This window comes from Cebus imitator, unplaced genomic scaffold (assembly GCF_001604975.1).
Source record: "Cebus imitator isolate Cc_AM_T3 unplaced genomic scaffold, Cebus_imitator-1.0 Scaffold28, whole genome shotgun sequence".
NCBI lineage: Eukaryota > Metazoa > Chordata > Mammalia > Primates > Cebidae > Cebus > Cebus imitator.
The window spans coordinates 9,273,732-9,289,804 of record NW_016107343.1 but is presented as its reverse complement, the minus strand read 5'-3'; the positions used below and the strand labels follow the sequence as shown (position 1 = coordinate 9,289,804).

General features: G+C 41.3%; 1 protein-coding gene across 1 annotated transcript in view; it reads right to left on the bottom strand.

Moving 5' to 3' along the window:
* The window catches only part of SORL1 (sortilin related receptor 1), a 175,587-nt gene that overhangs the window by 85,073 nt on the left and 74,441 nt on the right, over positions 1–16,073 (bottom strand). The window contains exons 12-14 of the mRNA XM_017523565.2: positions 12,390–12,478; positions 3,484–3,662; positions 1,757–1,943 (exon numbers count right to left, since the gene is read on the bottom strand). Coding sequence (XP_017379054.1) covers positions 1,757–1,943; positions 3,484–3,662; positions 12,390–12,478 — 455 coding nt within the window. The remainder of the gene's footprint in view (positions 1–1,756; positions 1,944–3,483; positions 3,663–12,389; positions 12,479–16,073) is intronic.

Here is a 16,073-nt window from a genome sequence, read left to right as displayed (position 1 = left end):
TCAGGGATCAGGACCTCTCCACTCTCAAGCCAGTCTGGGAAGGACTACCTGAGGCCAACAAAGCTCTCAGATTCGATTAGGCTATAATGCAGAGGAGAAGGCAAACAGCATGGAACTGACGTCACTGGGAACATTATCCATCTCTGTGCTTTTGCCATTAAAGAGTCGGTGTCGTTACCTTGGGAGTACACACCTTTCTAAGGAAATGACTGTCTTCTATGTTCAAAGCCTTGCTGCTCAAAGGATGGATGTGCAGATAAGCAGCATCCACATTTCCTGTGAGCTTGAGGGAAATGCAAACCCCCAGAACTCCTGAGGCAGAATTCACATGTGACCAAGACAGAATCTGCACACGATCCATATGCACCTTAAAGTTTCAGAAGCACTAGTCTAGAACAGAAATGGCCAAATCTGGTCGGCCATTTTTGTAAACAGAGATGTACTGGATCACAGCCACATTCATTCATCTAACAGCTGCTTTCATTCATCCAAGGGCACTGCCATGGGCAGAGCTGAGTAGTTGTAACAGATCACAGAAACCATATGGCCTACAAAGTCTGCAACATTTACTATATGACCATGTTCCAACCTCTGGTCTAGAACAAGTCAGAGGTTTCTGGCTTTAGTCAAGACAAGTACAGCTGCCCAAAGCAAAATCTAGTTCCTCGGTGTCTCGGCAACCACTGAAATATGAGTTGTGTATTTATATTAAATACCCATGGCTCTCTTAGTGCTCCTGACTAAACTACAATTTCATGCTGAATAATAAAGTACAGTGACTGTCCAAGAGCGCTGAGATCCTGAATACTCTGCCACTAGAATCCGCTTCCTACAGCTAAGCGCTGTTCTGATCATGAACTCTCCTCAAAGGCCCCTGAAGTCCTCCTCCTTATTATGGGATAAGGTTCACCGCCTCTAGGGTCTCTCTACCCTACTGTATTCTGTCTTTCCAGCCTTATCTCCAATCATCATCCCCAAGTCATACACCCAAGAAGGCATCCCTACTCAACTGCCTACACCCAACAACCATCCCAATTCAATACACCCTACTGCCTCCACACCTGCCTGTTGCAGCTACATAATCTCAAAATACTGCTGTCTCCAAATCTAGATGCTCCTTAGAGCCCAGCTCAAACAGTACTTCTTCTATACATTTCCTGATTCCCCAACAGCAATCCACAGCCCTCTCCTTTCTTTCAACAGTCACAATAAAAGTACCGGTTCCTCCTCTGAGGCACCTCTTCTTTTCCACTGCCTAAGCTTTGCACGTCACTTCTCCTACTTTTAGCATTCACAGCAGTGCCTTGGATATTTTGCTTAAGGAATAATAAATGATGCAAACACACACACACACACACACACACACACACACACACAACATCCCCTCGTTTCAGATAAATGAACAAATCCCCTCTAGAATAGGGTCCTAAGGAAAAGGATTAGCAACAATGAAACCTTCAGCATATTTTTGGGTTACCCTAACAGAAATAAATCCCAAAGCTATCTATTCCTGAAGAAATGGCTGCAGCTCCCCTAGACACCTGTATCACATTACCTGACTGTAAGAACTAAAGAAAGCAACTTACTTACATGAAACATGCCTAGCACAGTTCCTGGCTCATAAAGGATGCTTCATAAATACTTGTTTCCTTCTATTCCTTCCTTTGCTCAGGGAAAAGAACCATGCCTAGTTTGTTCCTCCCACACTGCTGACTGAATAAAACACAACTCAGTCCCCAGTCATCAAAGAACTAACCATTCATAGTCCTCCCGGGTGCATGAGCAGTTGGACACGACCACCGGCCTGTCAAAGTCCTCTCCGTTGAAGCATGTGGCATGGGGGGTCCTCCGTTTGAAAACAGTCTTGTGTCCCAGCAAACACTCATTCCCCCGCTCGTCTGACGGTGACCACAGCTTGTAGTCATTCTCTGTGCAGGGAACTCCTAAGGAGAAAGGAACACAGTATGAAGCATTAGATGCAGGCCCAGGCGGGGTTTCCTGCTGTGCCTTAAGTACCTGGCCTCAACTCCCACTTCCTGTCTATCCTATTGCCACCCCACAAGCACACAGACCCTCCAATCGGCTTGCTTTGAGGCTGGGCAGCACCTGTGCAAATGAAAAGGATACCTGAAACAAAGACATTTGCCTGGAAAAGTGGAAAAGTTGGGAAGAAGCAAGCCACCTTTAGGAACTATCCAAATTTTGAAATATTTCAGAAGAGTCAGTAGTGCCCTTTAGGAACAGTCCTCAGAAGTTTTTCTCTCCTAGGGAACTAGGGAATGGCTGAATCCTTGATGAGCAACACCACTGGGGGTTAATGTTTCCTGCCTGCTTCCTGAGGCAGTGAGAGCGCTTTTGGTAGTGTGGCCTGCGGTCAATGGAGGGCTGACTGGCCCTACTTGAAGGTACAGGATCTCCATGGAAAGAGACTGGAAAATGGTAAGACATCTTGCCCTGTTACTCCATCTGCCACATTCATGGAAATGTAAGTAGGGTGCTTTCCACAAGCATTTCAAAGTATGCCTATTCTATGTTGGCACTTTGTATCTCTTACATGCGTGTCTTCAGTCAGATTGGATACCACCCAAAGCTGATACACAACTTTTGATTCGGTGTCATGCAAATGGGTAAACTTATTAAACCCCTACTGACTGTAAGGCTATTGGGCTTTCCAGTAGGTGGAATAAATATACGCACAGGGCAAGTTCTTATTTTTAAAGGCTTTATAATTTAGTCAATGGAAGGTGAAACACACTGAGTGACAGACACAAAGTTATGAGTACACTTATGTTCTGGACATAGAGAAAAGAGATGTCTCCTGGTTGGGATAGCAGCAGCAACTGCATCAGATCCTGAGATATGAAAAGGATTTCGAGTAGCGGAGGCTGAATGGGTGGAGGTGAGAAGAAACAGGGCACTCCAGGCAGAATTCAGGTTAGCCAAGGCTAGAATCAGGTTAGCCAAGGCTAGAATCAGGTTAGCCAAGACTGAGAAGCAGGAAAGAGTAGGACAACATGGGGAAGCAGGGAGAGGATACTGAAGAGTTTTGCTTCTTCCCTGCATACTTACGCATCCTGTATCCAGACTAGCAGATCACAACTAGATCCCAGACGGCTTTGAGAGGGCCCTGCATTGCTTGGCACACTGACTTACAGAGAGTGAGGCACGTCCAATTGGCACTGCTGATTTGGAAATATGTCTGTCATTCATTTATCTACATATTCAGCAGACATATATTTAAACCTCCTATATGCCAGGAACTGCATGAGGAAACTAAGATACAAAGAATAACACAAAGTCTTACTAAGAAGAATTGAGCAAACCCTCAATTAACTTCCTGTGCTTTTTGCTAACTCTTATGTGCCCATCTCTCCCAACGAATCTCAAGCTCTTCTGAGTACACAGAATCCAAGCTGGTGCACTGCACACAACAGGAGGTCAATTCATATCCACGCGAAAGGGTCCAAGGAGGCAGCAGCTTACCCAAGGCATCCGTGGCATTGACCTGGAGGATCAGCCAGCTGTGGACATTCTCCTTGTTCGAGCCAAAGATCGTGAAGACAGTGCTCTTCTCCCCAGGTTCTGTGAGGAGGCCATACACAAACACTGGCTTCTCAGAGAATACGAATGTTTTCCAGGTCTCCCCTTCATTGGTACTGTATCTGCCCAGATACAAGTAAGAGAATCCTTGCAGTTTAAGTCTCTAAGGCAAAGGCTTGGTTTCCATATAACATTCACCAGGAATGGGAGCCAGGACTCCTTGGAGAAATGGCTGATCCTGGGTTAAAGCAGGGAAAGTTTAAGAAGTGCTCAGAGATAAATGCAGTCCTCTCGAAAGAACACAGGAACCAGCCTGATGGGGTTCCAACTGGCTGAATTGAGGAGAGCTTAAACATATAAAAGAAAAATGATGGTAACAGATTATACACTGAATGAAAATAGGACCTGGGTCTCTAATGATACTAAAAGACAGAGGAGCAAAGGAGGGAAATTTTTTTCTTATGTTAGAATGACACTTAATAAAGGTTGGAAACAACAATATAATAATAATGACAGAAAACTTACTGTTTTATAACCCCCATAGCAATAACTAAATCAGACAAGGATCATCATTGGATGCTAAAATCACTAAGTGAAAGTGCTGGGGCCAAGATGTTCAGAGGGTCTGAACGTCAACCAACAAACAAATCATTCACTACAAATGAGGAAATAAAATTTTACAAAACATAATCTCACAATGAATGATCAGAATCACAATCTTAACTAAACATCATCAATAGCAGGACAACTTGATATTGGGTGCCTCCTGAATAAAGTATTAAGAATAACACATCTTCTGTGTACTATTCTATACAACTGGACAAATCTAAAATGTGGGATATTTTATGTGATAATTGCTCCAGATTCTTAAAAAAAAAAAAAATCAAGGCCACAAACACCAAATAAATAAAAAATGCAGATAATGTGTTAACGAATAAAAAAGACTAAAGGAGTATCATAGCCAAATGTAATGAATAAACAAATTTGTAATGTGTAAATCCAATCCTGAACTGGGCGGGGGGAAAGCAGCCATAAATAATTTGAGGCAACGAGAAAATATAGTCTGTAAGTCATACTGTTCATGTTAATTTTCTTAGGTACAAGAATGGCATTGTGATTATATAGGAAAATACCCTTATTTATTGGAGATACATGTTTAAGTAGCTGTGAGGGAACAGGATGCCTGCAACTTTCTCTAAAATGATTCAGCTAAGCCGGGCGCAGCGGCTCAAGCCTGTAATCCCAGCACTGTGGGAGGCCGAGGCGGGTGGATCACGAGGTCAAGAGATCGAGACCATCCTGGTCAACATGGTGAAACCCCGTCTCTACTAAAAATACAAAAAATTAGCTGGGCATGGTGGCGTGTGCCTGTAATCCCAGTGACTCAGGAGGCTGGGGGCAGGAGAATTGCCTGAACCCAGGAGGCGGAGGTTGCGGTGAGCCGAGATCGCGCCATTGCACTCCAGCCTGGGTAACAAGCGCGAAACTCTGTAAAAAAAAAAAAAAAAAAAATGATTCAGCTAAAAAATAATGGATGGATACACAGGATAGATAAATAGATCAACGATAGAAGTGGAGCAAATTGGCAAATAGTAACAATTCGTGACTCTAGGTGAAGGTTTCATGGGTGTTCTTTATACGGTTCTTCCAATTTTTCTGGTCTTAGAAATTAAAAAGTAAAAAGTTGAAGAAAAGTATATACTGAGGAAAGTCTCCAAGACAGGCTACAACAGAACAAGGACGCAAGTCCTTGAAAAACTGAGCAGCACTTAAGTAAATGAACTGATTTTACATTATCCTTGGTATTGAAGAAGGAGAAGAGGTAGGGAGAGGGAAGCAGCGAAGAAAATCTGCCGGACGCTTGTTTCATCACCCAGTGAGCTGGTAAGATGCCTGACACGAGAAGTCACTCAATTCAAGCCTTCTTTAGAATCACAGGGCTTCGGCCCTTCTTAAATCCAAATTAGATGCAAAACTCTTTCACCTTTCTCATGTTTTTGAGATTTTAGTTTTACACCCTTGGGATTTTAATACTTGACATAAATCTTTTCATGACATCACCGAATACAAACACTTCGTCTCGTATTGAGATTATTAAAATTTATTCGGCCAAGCGTGGTGGTGGCACATGCCTGTAGTCCCGGCACTTTGGAAGGCCGACGTATAAGGATCTTTTGAGGCCAGGAGTTTGAAACCAGCCTGATAAATATAATGAGAAAAATATAATTTTCTACAGAATTTTTTTTTTAATTAGTCAGGTGTGGTGGTGCCCACCTGTGATCCCAGCTACTCCTCCGGAGGCTGAGGTGCGAGGACTGATTTTCTACAGAATTGTTTTTTTAATTAATCAGGTGTGGTGGTGCCCACTTGCAATACCAGCTACCCCTCCGGAGGCTGAGGTGTGAGGACTGCTTGGGCCCAAGAGTTCAAGGCTGTAGTGTGCCATGGCTGCACCACTGCAGTCCCGCCTGGGTGACAGAGCAAGACCCTGTCTAAAATTAAAAAAAAAAAAAAATTTTAAAAAAGATACTGCTACAAAAAGGCTGGGGGTTAAACCAAGTTGTAGGGTTACAAGGCAGAATAATAAATGTCAATGGTAGACTAAGTAATCTTCCCCTACAAATCTCTCACAAGAGGAGAAATCTCACCTGGCATATGCTTTTGGTTTAAGAAATTTTTGAAATAGACATTTGGATAAATTAACTCATTCCATCTCTTCCTTGTAACCAGTGTGATAAGCTAAAGGTTCATATCACTTTTAAAGCAAACTGAACCAGCAGGGTCAACCAATTATCCACACATGATGGTAGCCACCTGCCTACTCAGGGGTAATGCTAAAGTCCACCTACTTATACGTTGCCAGGCTAATTCTCTTTAAGAGCTCCTTGAACCCAACATAATTTCAGGAAAGGAATCACCCCATTTCTTGAGAGTTCCCAGAGGACTCTGACAATAACTCATTAATGAAATTAACAAGAAGGTGCATGACCAAGCATAGCTTGTATCTGAAAATACACTGCTAATTTAGAAAACGTTGCTTTTCAGAATTTTTGGGAAAATGCTCTTGCCTTATCAAAAGCAACAGTTAAGAGAGCATATATTTTGGACTGAATTCTGACCCCTAAAGGAGAACTTGTGTTAGTAAAAGTGACAAGAACCTTGTGAGGAAACAAAGTCATCTTTGCATTCTTAAGTCATTCAAGAGGATATAGGGCACTAGCCTTTAGGAATGAGGAATTCAAACTGTTCAGATAAAAATATAGACATAATCTCAGGGTCAAAAACTCTCAAGAGGATGGGAAGGTCAGATAATATAATAATAAAACATAATATAACCACAGATACTTTAAAAGGAAGAAGTGTGGTAGATACCCAACTTTCTGCATAGGTAGCTATGCAGAAAGGTTCCTGGTGAGTTCAGGTTTCTTGTTTAGTTTTGTCTGTCACCCAGGCTAAAGTGCAGTGGCAGCATCTCAGCTCACTGCAACCTCCACCTTCAGAATTCAAGCGATTCTCCTGCCTCAGCCTCCTGAGTAGCTGGGACTATAGGTGTGTACCACCACACCCAGCTAATTTTTGCATTTTTAGCAGATATGGGGTTTCACCATGTTGGCCAAGATAGTCTTGATCTCTCGACCTCGTGATCCTCCCGCCTTGGCCTCCCAAAGTGCTGGGATTACACGTGTAAGCCACCACGCCTGACCAAGATCAAGTTTATAAAAACATATTCAAGATGGGAAAATACGTCATATACTCAAGAGCAAAATATTCAGTTATTGCTAGCTAATTCTGGCTGTAATTCTCACAGCCAGCAGTCTATTGGAATAGTAGCCACATAAGTTCATAATGAGTCAAGGTTTATGTTTCAGATTACCAAAATAATTGGCAGACTGGTGGGTCAGTGGATTGGCTATCTACTAAGTTCTATAAAGAATTAGAAAGAAATAGGATCATTGCTCTGATGGCCAATAGTATACATAATAACAGACATAATCATATGTATCAATTAAAAAAGAGTACTTGATATACATTCATTCATTAGTTCATTTGTTCATCCATTCATTTATGAAAACCATCACCCAGTTCTGCCTTTCTTCACTGTAACTTTGAATTGAAAATACTTTGTTTACTGGCTGGACATCTCCCCTTGGACACAACAGAGAGGCTTCAATTCAACCTGTCCCTGTCTGCATTTAATATACGGCCCTGCAAGCCTACCCCTTTATGTCTGCCTTTCTATGAGTGGAATAATCACTTCTCCCGTCATCCCAGGTGAATCAGAAACCACACCCTGCAGACCCAGTCCTCAAACACACCCTAGCATCCGCTCTCACTGCCAGTTTTTCTCCACTGAATCCATCCTCTCCATTCTGCCAGATCCACTGTTCTATGGTGCAAGTCTAGCCATACCATTCCCCTAATAAAATCCTCAAAGGGATCCTATCACCTCAAAAGCAAACTTTAATCTCTTTAGTAAGGCACACATAAAGTCCCCCAGCACCTGGCCTCTACCTACATACCTTCCTCCAGCCTCATTTCTCACCACTTCCCACCTGGAAATTTACATTCTATTAATGCTTAAGAGCACATTCCCCACTGATCCATGCTCTGGCCCTTGCTCAAAGCCCTGAGAAAAGCATTCTGACCTTGCTGTACATCGTTTAGGTTCAGCTGAGGTTTCCTCTCCCAGAGGCCCTCCTCTGTACCCCAGATATCCCCACCTGGCCCTCACTCTGGCTCCCACTGCACCCAGGGCTCTCCATAATCTTATTCCTCCCTATATTTAAGTGACTTGATTTTGCAAGTGTTTTCTACTAGATTGCCGTTCATCAGGAACGAGATATCTTACTTTTCTGTCCCTGGCACCTTGAACCTTTCCTCGCACACAGAAAGGGCATTATTAATAAACACCTGTTGAAGGAAGTTAAAAAAACTGTATTGCATTTTTTAACCCTGTCTCTCAGTTTCTTAACAGTTAAAAGGTGATAAGGACCTAGCTTGGTGGCTCACACCTGTAATCCCAACACTTAGGAGGCCGAGGTGGGTAGATTGCTTCAAAGCAGAACAGTCTGGGCAACATGGCGAAACCCATCTCTATTAAAAAAAAAAAAAAAAAGTACAAAAATTAGCCAGGCATCGTGGCTCATGCCTGTGGTCCCAGTTACCAGGAGGTTGAGGTGGGAGGACCACTTGAGCTTGGGAAGCAGAGATTGCAGTCAGCCAAGATCGCACCACTGTACTCCAGAAAAAAAAGGGGGATGGGGATAAGAACACCTGCTCCTCTATATCAAGAGGAGAAGAAGAAACCACAGGGGTTAGGATAAAGTAGAGGTGGCTCTCCCAGCAGCTGTACCACTGAGAGGTGCTGCAATCAAGTGAAGACATTAACCCCTGCCTCCCACATTCTAGAACTGTGGGGCTGCTTCCAGAGCGCAGGTCTAGAAAAGACAACTGTTCTGCTGCATGTAGTCTTTAGAGAGGCTTTTCACAATTTCCAGAGAGAAGCCCTATGAAATCAGAAATCTTAGAAAAAAGATACTTCGGGGCAAATTCAAAACGTTATTACTACTAAGAGTAATATCACGCCGACAAGCAAACTGCAGCAAAGAAACAGAAATTGATCTTATCTTCCGCGATCAAGCTGACAAACCTGTGTTTGAATCTTCTTTGGTCGGGGTGCAAAAATGCAACGGCCCCTTCTCTGAGGAAAAAACCACCACTCCTATGCGTCCCGTGAGCAGGTTCACAAGAGCAGCATGCTGAATGAATGAATAAGTGAATCCCAGTGCAGGTTCTTATTTACTCACTTCAGACATGTAGACACAACAGCAAAACAAAGTGTTCAGCTTCCTGCTCTGAATTTCAACTAACAGTAACAAAGGTAACAGTCTCAGAGGAGACTCAAGGCAAAAGCTGAAACAGAGAACAGTCAACTCCTAGATATCTGTGCTAATCAGGGAGAGAAAGACATGAATAACTTAAAAGAACATCAACCAAAATATATATATATCCCAATGTTTATTTTGAGCAATGTTTCAATTTCTGTCCCCACTACTGCCTATTTGAGTTACTAATGCTACTTTACTTGGCTTTCCTCCTTAACGATGGGTAAGATCAGAGCAGAAAGCCCTCTTTCAAACAAGCCCCTCCTCCCAGGCTCTCTGTCTGCATCTGGCTCAGAAACAGCACACAGGCACAGTGGGCACAGGCAGCTCCCGAACAGTGCCCCACTCGCCTTTGCATCCTTGGTATCTAGCACAGCATCTGCTTCATTGTAGATGTTTGACAATTGTCTTTGTAATTGACCTGAAATGATTCCTAACAGAAATATGCTCACGTTCCAGTGTGGACATTAACTCCTGACTAATCACTTATTCCCTCATGTCAAAACTAAGGAAGGTGGATTAGGTCATCTCTGGCATCTCTTGGGTATCACCAGGTTGCACACATCCAGGGAACCTCCACTCACATCTGTGCTCCAGGGATCATCATTTACATGGAGCACAACAGCAGTGGTCCCCTTGGAGCTGTGCAATTGGCACACTAGCTAGGTCTCTTCTACTTTTATAAATCAGCTAAAAAAAAAAAAAAACATAAGCAATCTTGGAAGATTAAGCATGCATGACCTATTTCAATCAAATATTTGCTAAGTGCCTGTTAACCTATATTAAGCAGAAATGTTTATCTCCGAAGACCTTACTAACGAGTTGCAGAATTCAGGCACATCATGTAAAGGTAGTTAACATAAGGAGTCAGAATATGATCAATGCCAAATTAATGGGAAAGCCTGTACATGCTATGAGTCATAAAGGAAAAAAGATCTCTGTGGTGGGGGAGGCCAAACTCAGAAGGGGCCTGAAGCCCTAGATCAGCAACAGATATCCAGTTTTGCCAGAAGCATCCTCTACTCATGCATGAGCATCACAGCAAATCACCATTGTAGTTTGAGAATCTGAACTAACTCGAATATTATTTCTTGCTTTTCAGAGCAGCAGGAGAAGCAGCAAAATACCTCTATGAACAACACACTGAGTAAATGCCAGGTGGCTACACAGATTTAGGCCAAGCTCAGGTTGTTATGTGGGACACATGCACCTGTCAATAGGAGGCCTGTATGTTTTTCATATTTTCAATGCTTTATTTGAACTATTCAAACAGACACCTCCAAATGACCTATACGAGTAGAGGAATGCTACAGTGTCCATAACCCCCCCAAAGTCTACAACGCCCAGGTCATTTTGAAATGTCTGGGGAAGGCTTTATGATTTTCTGGCAGCAAGTTTATTTTCCTGATCATGTTTTGCTCCAGCTAGTGCAGAATGACGCTGCGTTCCCTGAGCACATATGCACCGACAGATGGTGTAAGAGGACTAGAATCACACTAACTCCTTCAGAGAAGCCAGTTTGGAATGCAAATTTAATTTTCAGAGAAGTTAAACAAGGCAAATCGAGAACTGACTCTGAAATCTGAAAGCCATACCAAGAATGAAATGTATTCCTAGGAAGCCAAACTATGTCCCCTACGTGCGTATTATACACATAGCATTATACCAAAATGCTGCAATTGTTTCCTCGCCCAGCTTACAACTACAGGGTGGCATGCATCGTTTTCATCTACAGATACACAGTACCTGGCACAATCGCTGCTTGCTAAACATGTTAAATTAATGAGTATATAAATGACAGCACAAATGTGGGAAGTACTGTGCTCTGTGATGGCCATTGTCTGGGCAAACACCAATCTGAATATGAATACAGAGTGTTGCATACAAATAGGACCTCTTCGGACTATTGCCTCTGAAGAAACCACTAACCAGTGCTACACAGAACAGAGAACAGCCAGGTGGGATGCCAAATACTTTGCTTCTCTCTCCTTCTCTGAGGCCAGGCTGCTCAGCACATGTCAAATTAACCACAGGGGAAAAACCAGCTGCTAAGATCTCTTTTTCCAAACCACCCACCTCTCTCTTGCTGCTGGCCCTGTTTTTAAAAGGAACAAAAAAAAAAAGAAAAAGAAAAATCTTTTTCCTTGCAATAAACAAGATAGTTACAGAAGCCCTCTCCATATCCTTCACGAATTTATCCAATGGGTTCAGCTCAAAAACAGGGAGAAGTACGGTCTAGCATGAACTTGACCTAACATAAACCATTCAATAACCAGCCAAAAGTAATCAGAGGACTGGTTCTGATAAAATCAGAACATAAGGGGGTAGAGGTTACAAACTCCTGACATTTTTGCTTTTCAGAACAATATATTGCAAAGAATATAGGACACAATCTAAAAACCCAAGGGCTAATCCTGTCCCTGTCACTAAGAAAGTGAATGAGGCTGAGTAAGTTAATTCACCTTGCTGAGCCTGTTTTCTCATCTGTGAAATGATGCAGTTAACCCCAAACAACCCTTCCAGCTCTATGAGGTGCCACCCCCAAAACCTAATATACCAAAAGTCAATGGCTATCAAGTTGTATGCATTCTGTAATTGTTACTCATGTACTATTATTAACGCTATTTATTATTAGTCATTCTATATAATAAAGACACAAAGCAAAGAAGGACAAAGTAAAGAGCCTCTACTTAATTATTTAGTCATTATTAATTCTTTCTATAGAGTTATACTTTTCAAATCCATAAAATTAATTGCCCTGTTCCTCACAAACTCCATTTGACATAGAAAAAACCAGGTTCTTATTATTCCCATTTTGGAGATAAAGACTTTAAGTCAGGTCCAGAGGTCACAAATTGTGCTGTCAACAACCTAGTGCTGTACAGATATAATCCATTTATAATCACAGACGTAAATTTCTGGGAGAACAGTTCGATGTTAAAAGGCCTCATCAGAGACACTTACTTGAGCTCATTCGTTTCCATGCCCTGGGCAATGGCCATGATGATTCCGCCGTGGTCTCCCCATGTGTAGTAGTGAGGTCCAGGAAGTGCCTGAGGAGGAAAAATCCACCGTGACACCACTGCTGTGGAGGTTACGGTGCAGAAACCATGCACACATGCCCACAGGCACGCACACAGACATAACAGCGATGACAACCACTTGAAAACAATTTTTCAGTTTACAGAAGACATTCACATCCATCATCTCATCTGTTCCATACCATCTTAGGGACAGGCAGAGCAAGTTCTAGTATCTCAATTTTTTTTCCCAAATGAAAAAACAAGGGCTTAATAGTAAAATGGCAGACTGTGAACAGCAGAGGCAGGACTCAAATCCAAATATATGATTCTCACCAACCCATAATTAAAAATTAAGTAACTGAGGTCCCAGTTCTACTATGACAGTATCAGCCCTCTATAACCCATCCTTCCTGCTAATTACAGCTGAAAACTCTGGACAAAATACAAAAAAAATTCCACTATCAGTAGATGCTGAGAAGTAAACAAAGCAAGCAGCTGTGGAGATTTAAAACCTAGAGAGGTTACCCACAGTCATGAATTTCCTGGTAAAGCTTTGCCCTAAGGGAAAGTCCCAGTCAGGGGGTGCACTTGAGTCTCAGTCACAGCTGAAACTTCAGTAGACACTATTTCCCCAAAAGGAACCAAGGAAAGGAGCCCCTGTAGTAGAGGGAAAGTGTGGATGGAATTCCATAGCAGGGAGTGTCAAAAATGTAAATCCCCTAATTTTGTGTATGAACTTACATAAGTCGCAGCCTAAACCCCGAACTGTACATGCATGAAACAGACATAAACCAGTATAACAAAGGCTTAGACTGAACTGAGAGTTAAAATACCACCTACAGAAAGCAAGACAGAACTCAGGGTCAGAACCTAAACAGGCTGATTACATGCAGAAACAAAAATATATCACTATCCCTCAGAAGGCTTAATTTCATGAATTTCACTCACATGTGCAGAATACAAACCAAAATTACTTAACATACAGCATACAAACATCCATAAGATGTGTCCAATTCTCAAGGGAAAAGATAGTCAAAAGGTGCCAATCCCAAGTGACCCAAATATTGGATTTTTTTTTTAATTTTTAATTTTTTGAGACAGAATCTCATTCTGTTGCCCAGACTAGAGTGCAGTGGTGTGATCTCAGCTTACTGCAACCTCTGTCTCCTGGGTTCAGGCGAGTCTCCTGCCTCATCCTCCCAACTAGCTGGGATTACAGGTGTGCACCACCATGCCCAGCTAATTTTTACATTCTTAGGAGAGACAAGGTTTCATCATGTTGGTCAGGCTAGACTCAAACTCCTGACCTCAAATGATCCGCCTGTCCCAGCCTCCCAAAATGCTGGGATTACAGGCATGAGTTGTAATCCATACCTGGCTGGAATTTTAAAATAGCTATTATAACCATGTTCCATGAGGGAAAGAAAAACACATTTGAAATGAATGAAAGATAAGAATTCTCCCAGAGAAGCTAAAACAATTTTTAAAAAGAAACTAAACAAATTTTATAACAGAAAAATATGTCTGAAATAAGAAATTAACTGATGGGCTCAATATCAGGAAAGAAATGACAAAGGAATTAGTGAACTTCAAAATAAATATCTATCTGTATGTTCTAAAGGACATACAGGCGAAAAAAGATTTCAAAGAAAAAAAGATTGCCATGGACATGGGGAACAATAACAGTAGGTCTAATACGTAACTGGAGTCTAAGAAGAACGAGACAAAGGGATGGGGGCAGAAAAAAATATTTGAAGAAATAATGGCTAAAATTTTCCCAGATTTGATGAAAGACATAAATATAGATTCAAAATCAGTATCTACAAGAGAAAAATGGCATGTTACACAGGAGAATGATAGCTAAAATGAAAACACTTTTCTCATCAGAACCCAGTGATACCAGAAAACAGAAGACATCTTCAAAGTACTGGAAGAAAATTACTATCAACCCAGAATTCTCTATCCAATAAACACATCCTTCAGAATGAAGGTAAAATAGAAATTTTCAAATGAAGGTAAAACAAGAGAATTCATAGCCAACAGATCTCACCACAGGAAATGCTGTAGGAATTTCTTTAGGATGTAGGGAAATTTCTCATGGGTAAACGGAGATTTTTCCAGAATGAAGAGTGAGTATTAACTGCCTACTACTTCTCCTGAAGTAGTAAATGTCTGGTTAAATATTTAGCTTCTTTGAAATTCATATGATAATTTAAAGCAAAAACAAACGTTGCATTGTTTTGTAATGTAGGTTGATGTGATACATATGAAAATAACATATAGGCAGGGGAGGAGAAAAAGGAACTTATATGGTTGAAAGGGTTCTAAATTTTATGTTAAGTGCAATACCAACTCAAAGAAGAGTATGAAAGATTAGATACGTATGTTGCAATCCTTAGAGAAACCACTAGAAATACACATAGATAACCCCCCCAAACATCTAAATAAAAGTAGAATACTTAATATATCTAGATAATACAAAAGGAGAGGGGAAAAAAGGAACAGAGGAATAATAAATAGGAGAGACAAAAAGAAAAGAAATAAAATATTAGACCTAAATTCAAATATATCAATAATTACATTAAATGTTAATGGCCTAAGCATTCAGTTAAAAAGCAGAGCTTGGCAGACTGAGTAAAAAAAAAGCAAGACCCTACTATATGTTGTCTATAAGAACACTTTAAAAAAACAGGCATGGTAGCATGTGCCTTTAATCCAGCTATTTGGCAGGATCACTTGAACACAGGAGTTCGAGACCAGCCTGGACAACACGCAAGACCCAACCTCAAAAAAGAGAAAAAAAAAAAACACTTTAAATATAAAGATGTAGATAGGTTGAAAGTGAATGGATGTTTAAAAAAATGTACTGTTCAGGGCTGGGCAGTGTCTCAAACCTGTAATCCCAGCACTTTGGGAGGCCAAGGCAAGCAGATCGCTTGAGGTCAGGAGTTCAAGACCAGTCTAGCCAAAATGGTGAAACCCCGTCTCTATTAAAAATTCAAAAAATTAGCCAAGTGTGGTGGCAAGTGCCTGAAAATTCCAGCTACTCAGCAGGCAGAGGCAGGAAAACCTCTTGAACTCAGGATGCAGAGGTTGCAGTAAACCGAGATCGCACCACTCCACTCCAGCCTGGGTGAAAGAGTGAAACGTCATCTCAACAAAAACAAAATAGACGTGCTATCCAAACAGTAAAACAGAAGAAGGCTACAGTAACTATTTTAATGTCAGATAAAATAGACTTTAAGACAAAAGGCATTACAATAGATAAAGAGGGATAGGTCATAATGATTAAAAAAAAGGCAATTCATGAGGAAATAACATCATAAATGTGAATACACTTAACAGAGACTCAAAATGCATAGCAAAATAAAGCAAAATTTGACAGAATTTAAAGGAGAAACAATTCAGAATCATAGTGAAAGATCTTACCATTCCTCTCTTAGGAATTTGGAGAACTAGACTCCCCCCCCAAAAAAAATCAGTATGAACACAAAAGATCTGAACAACAGTATTAACCAACTTCATATAAATAATATCTATAGAACACTACCTCAAACAACTGCTCAATACATATTCCTTCCCAGTGCATGTGATACATTCAACAATACAGATCATATGCTGGATC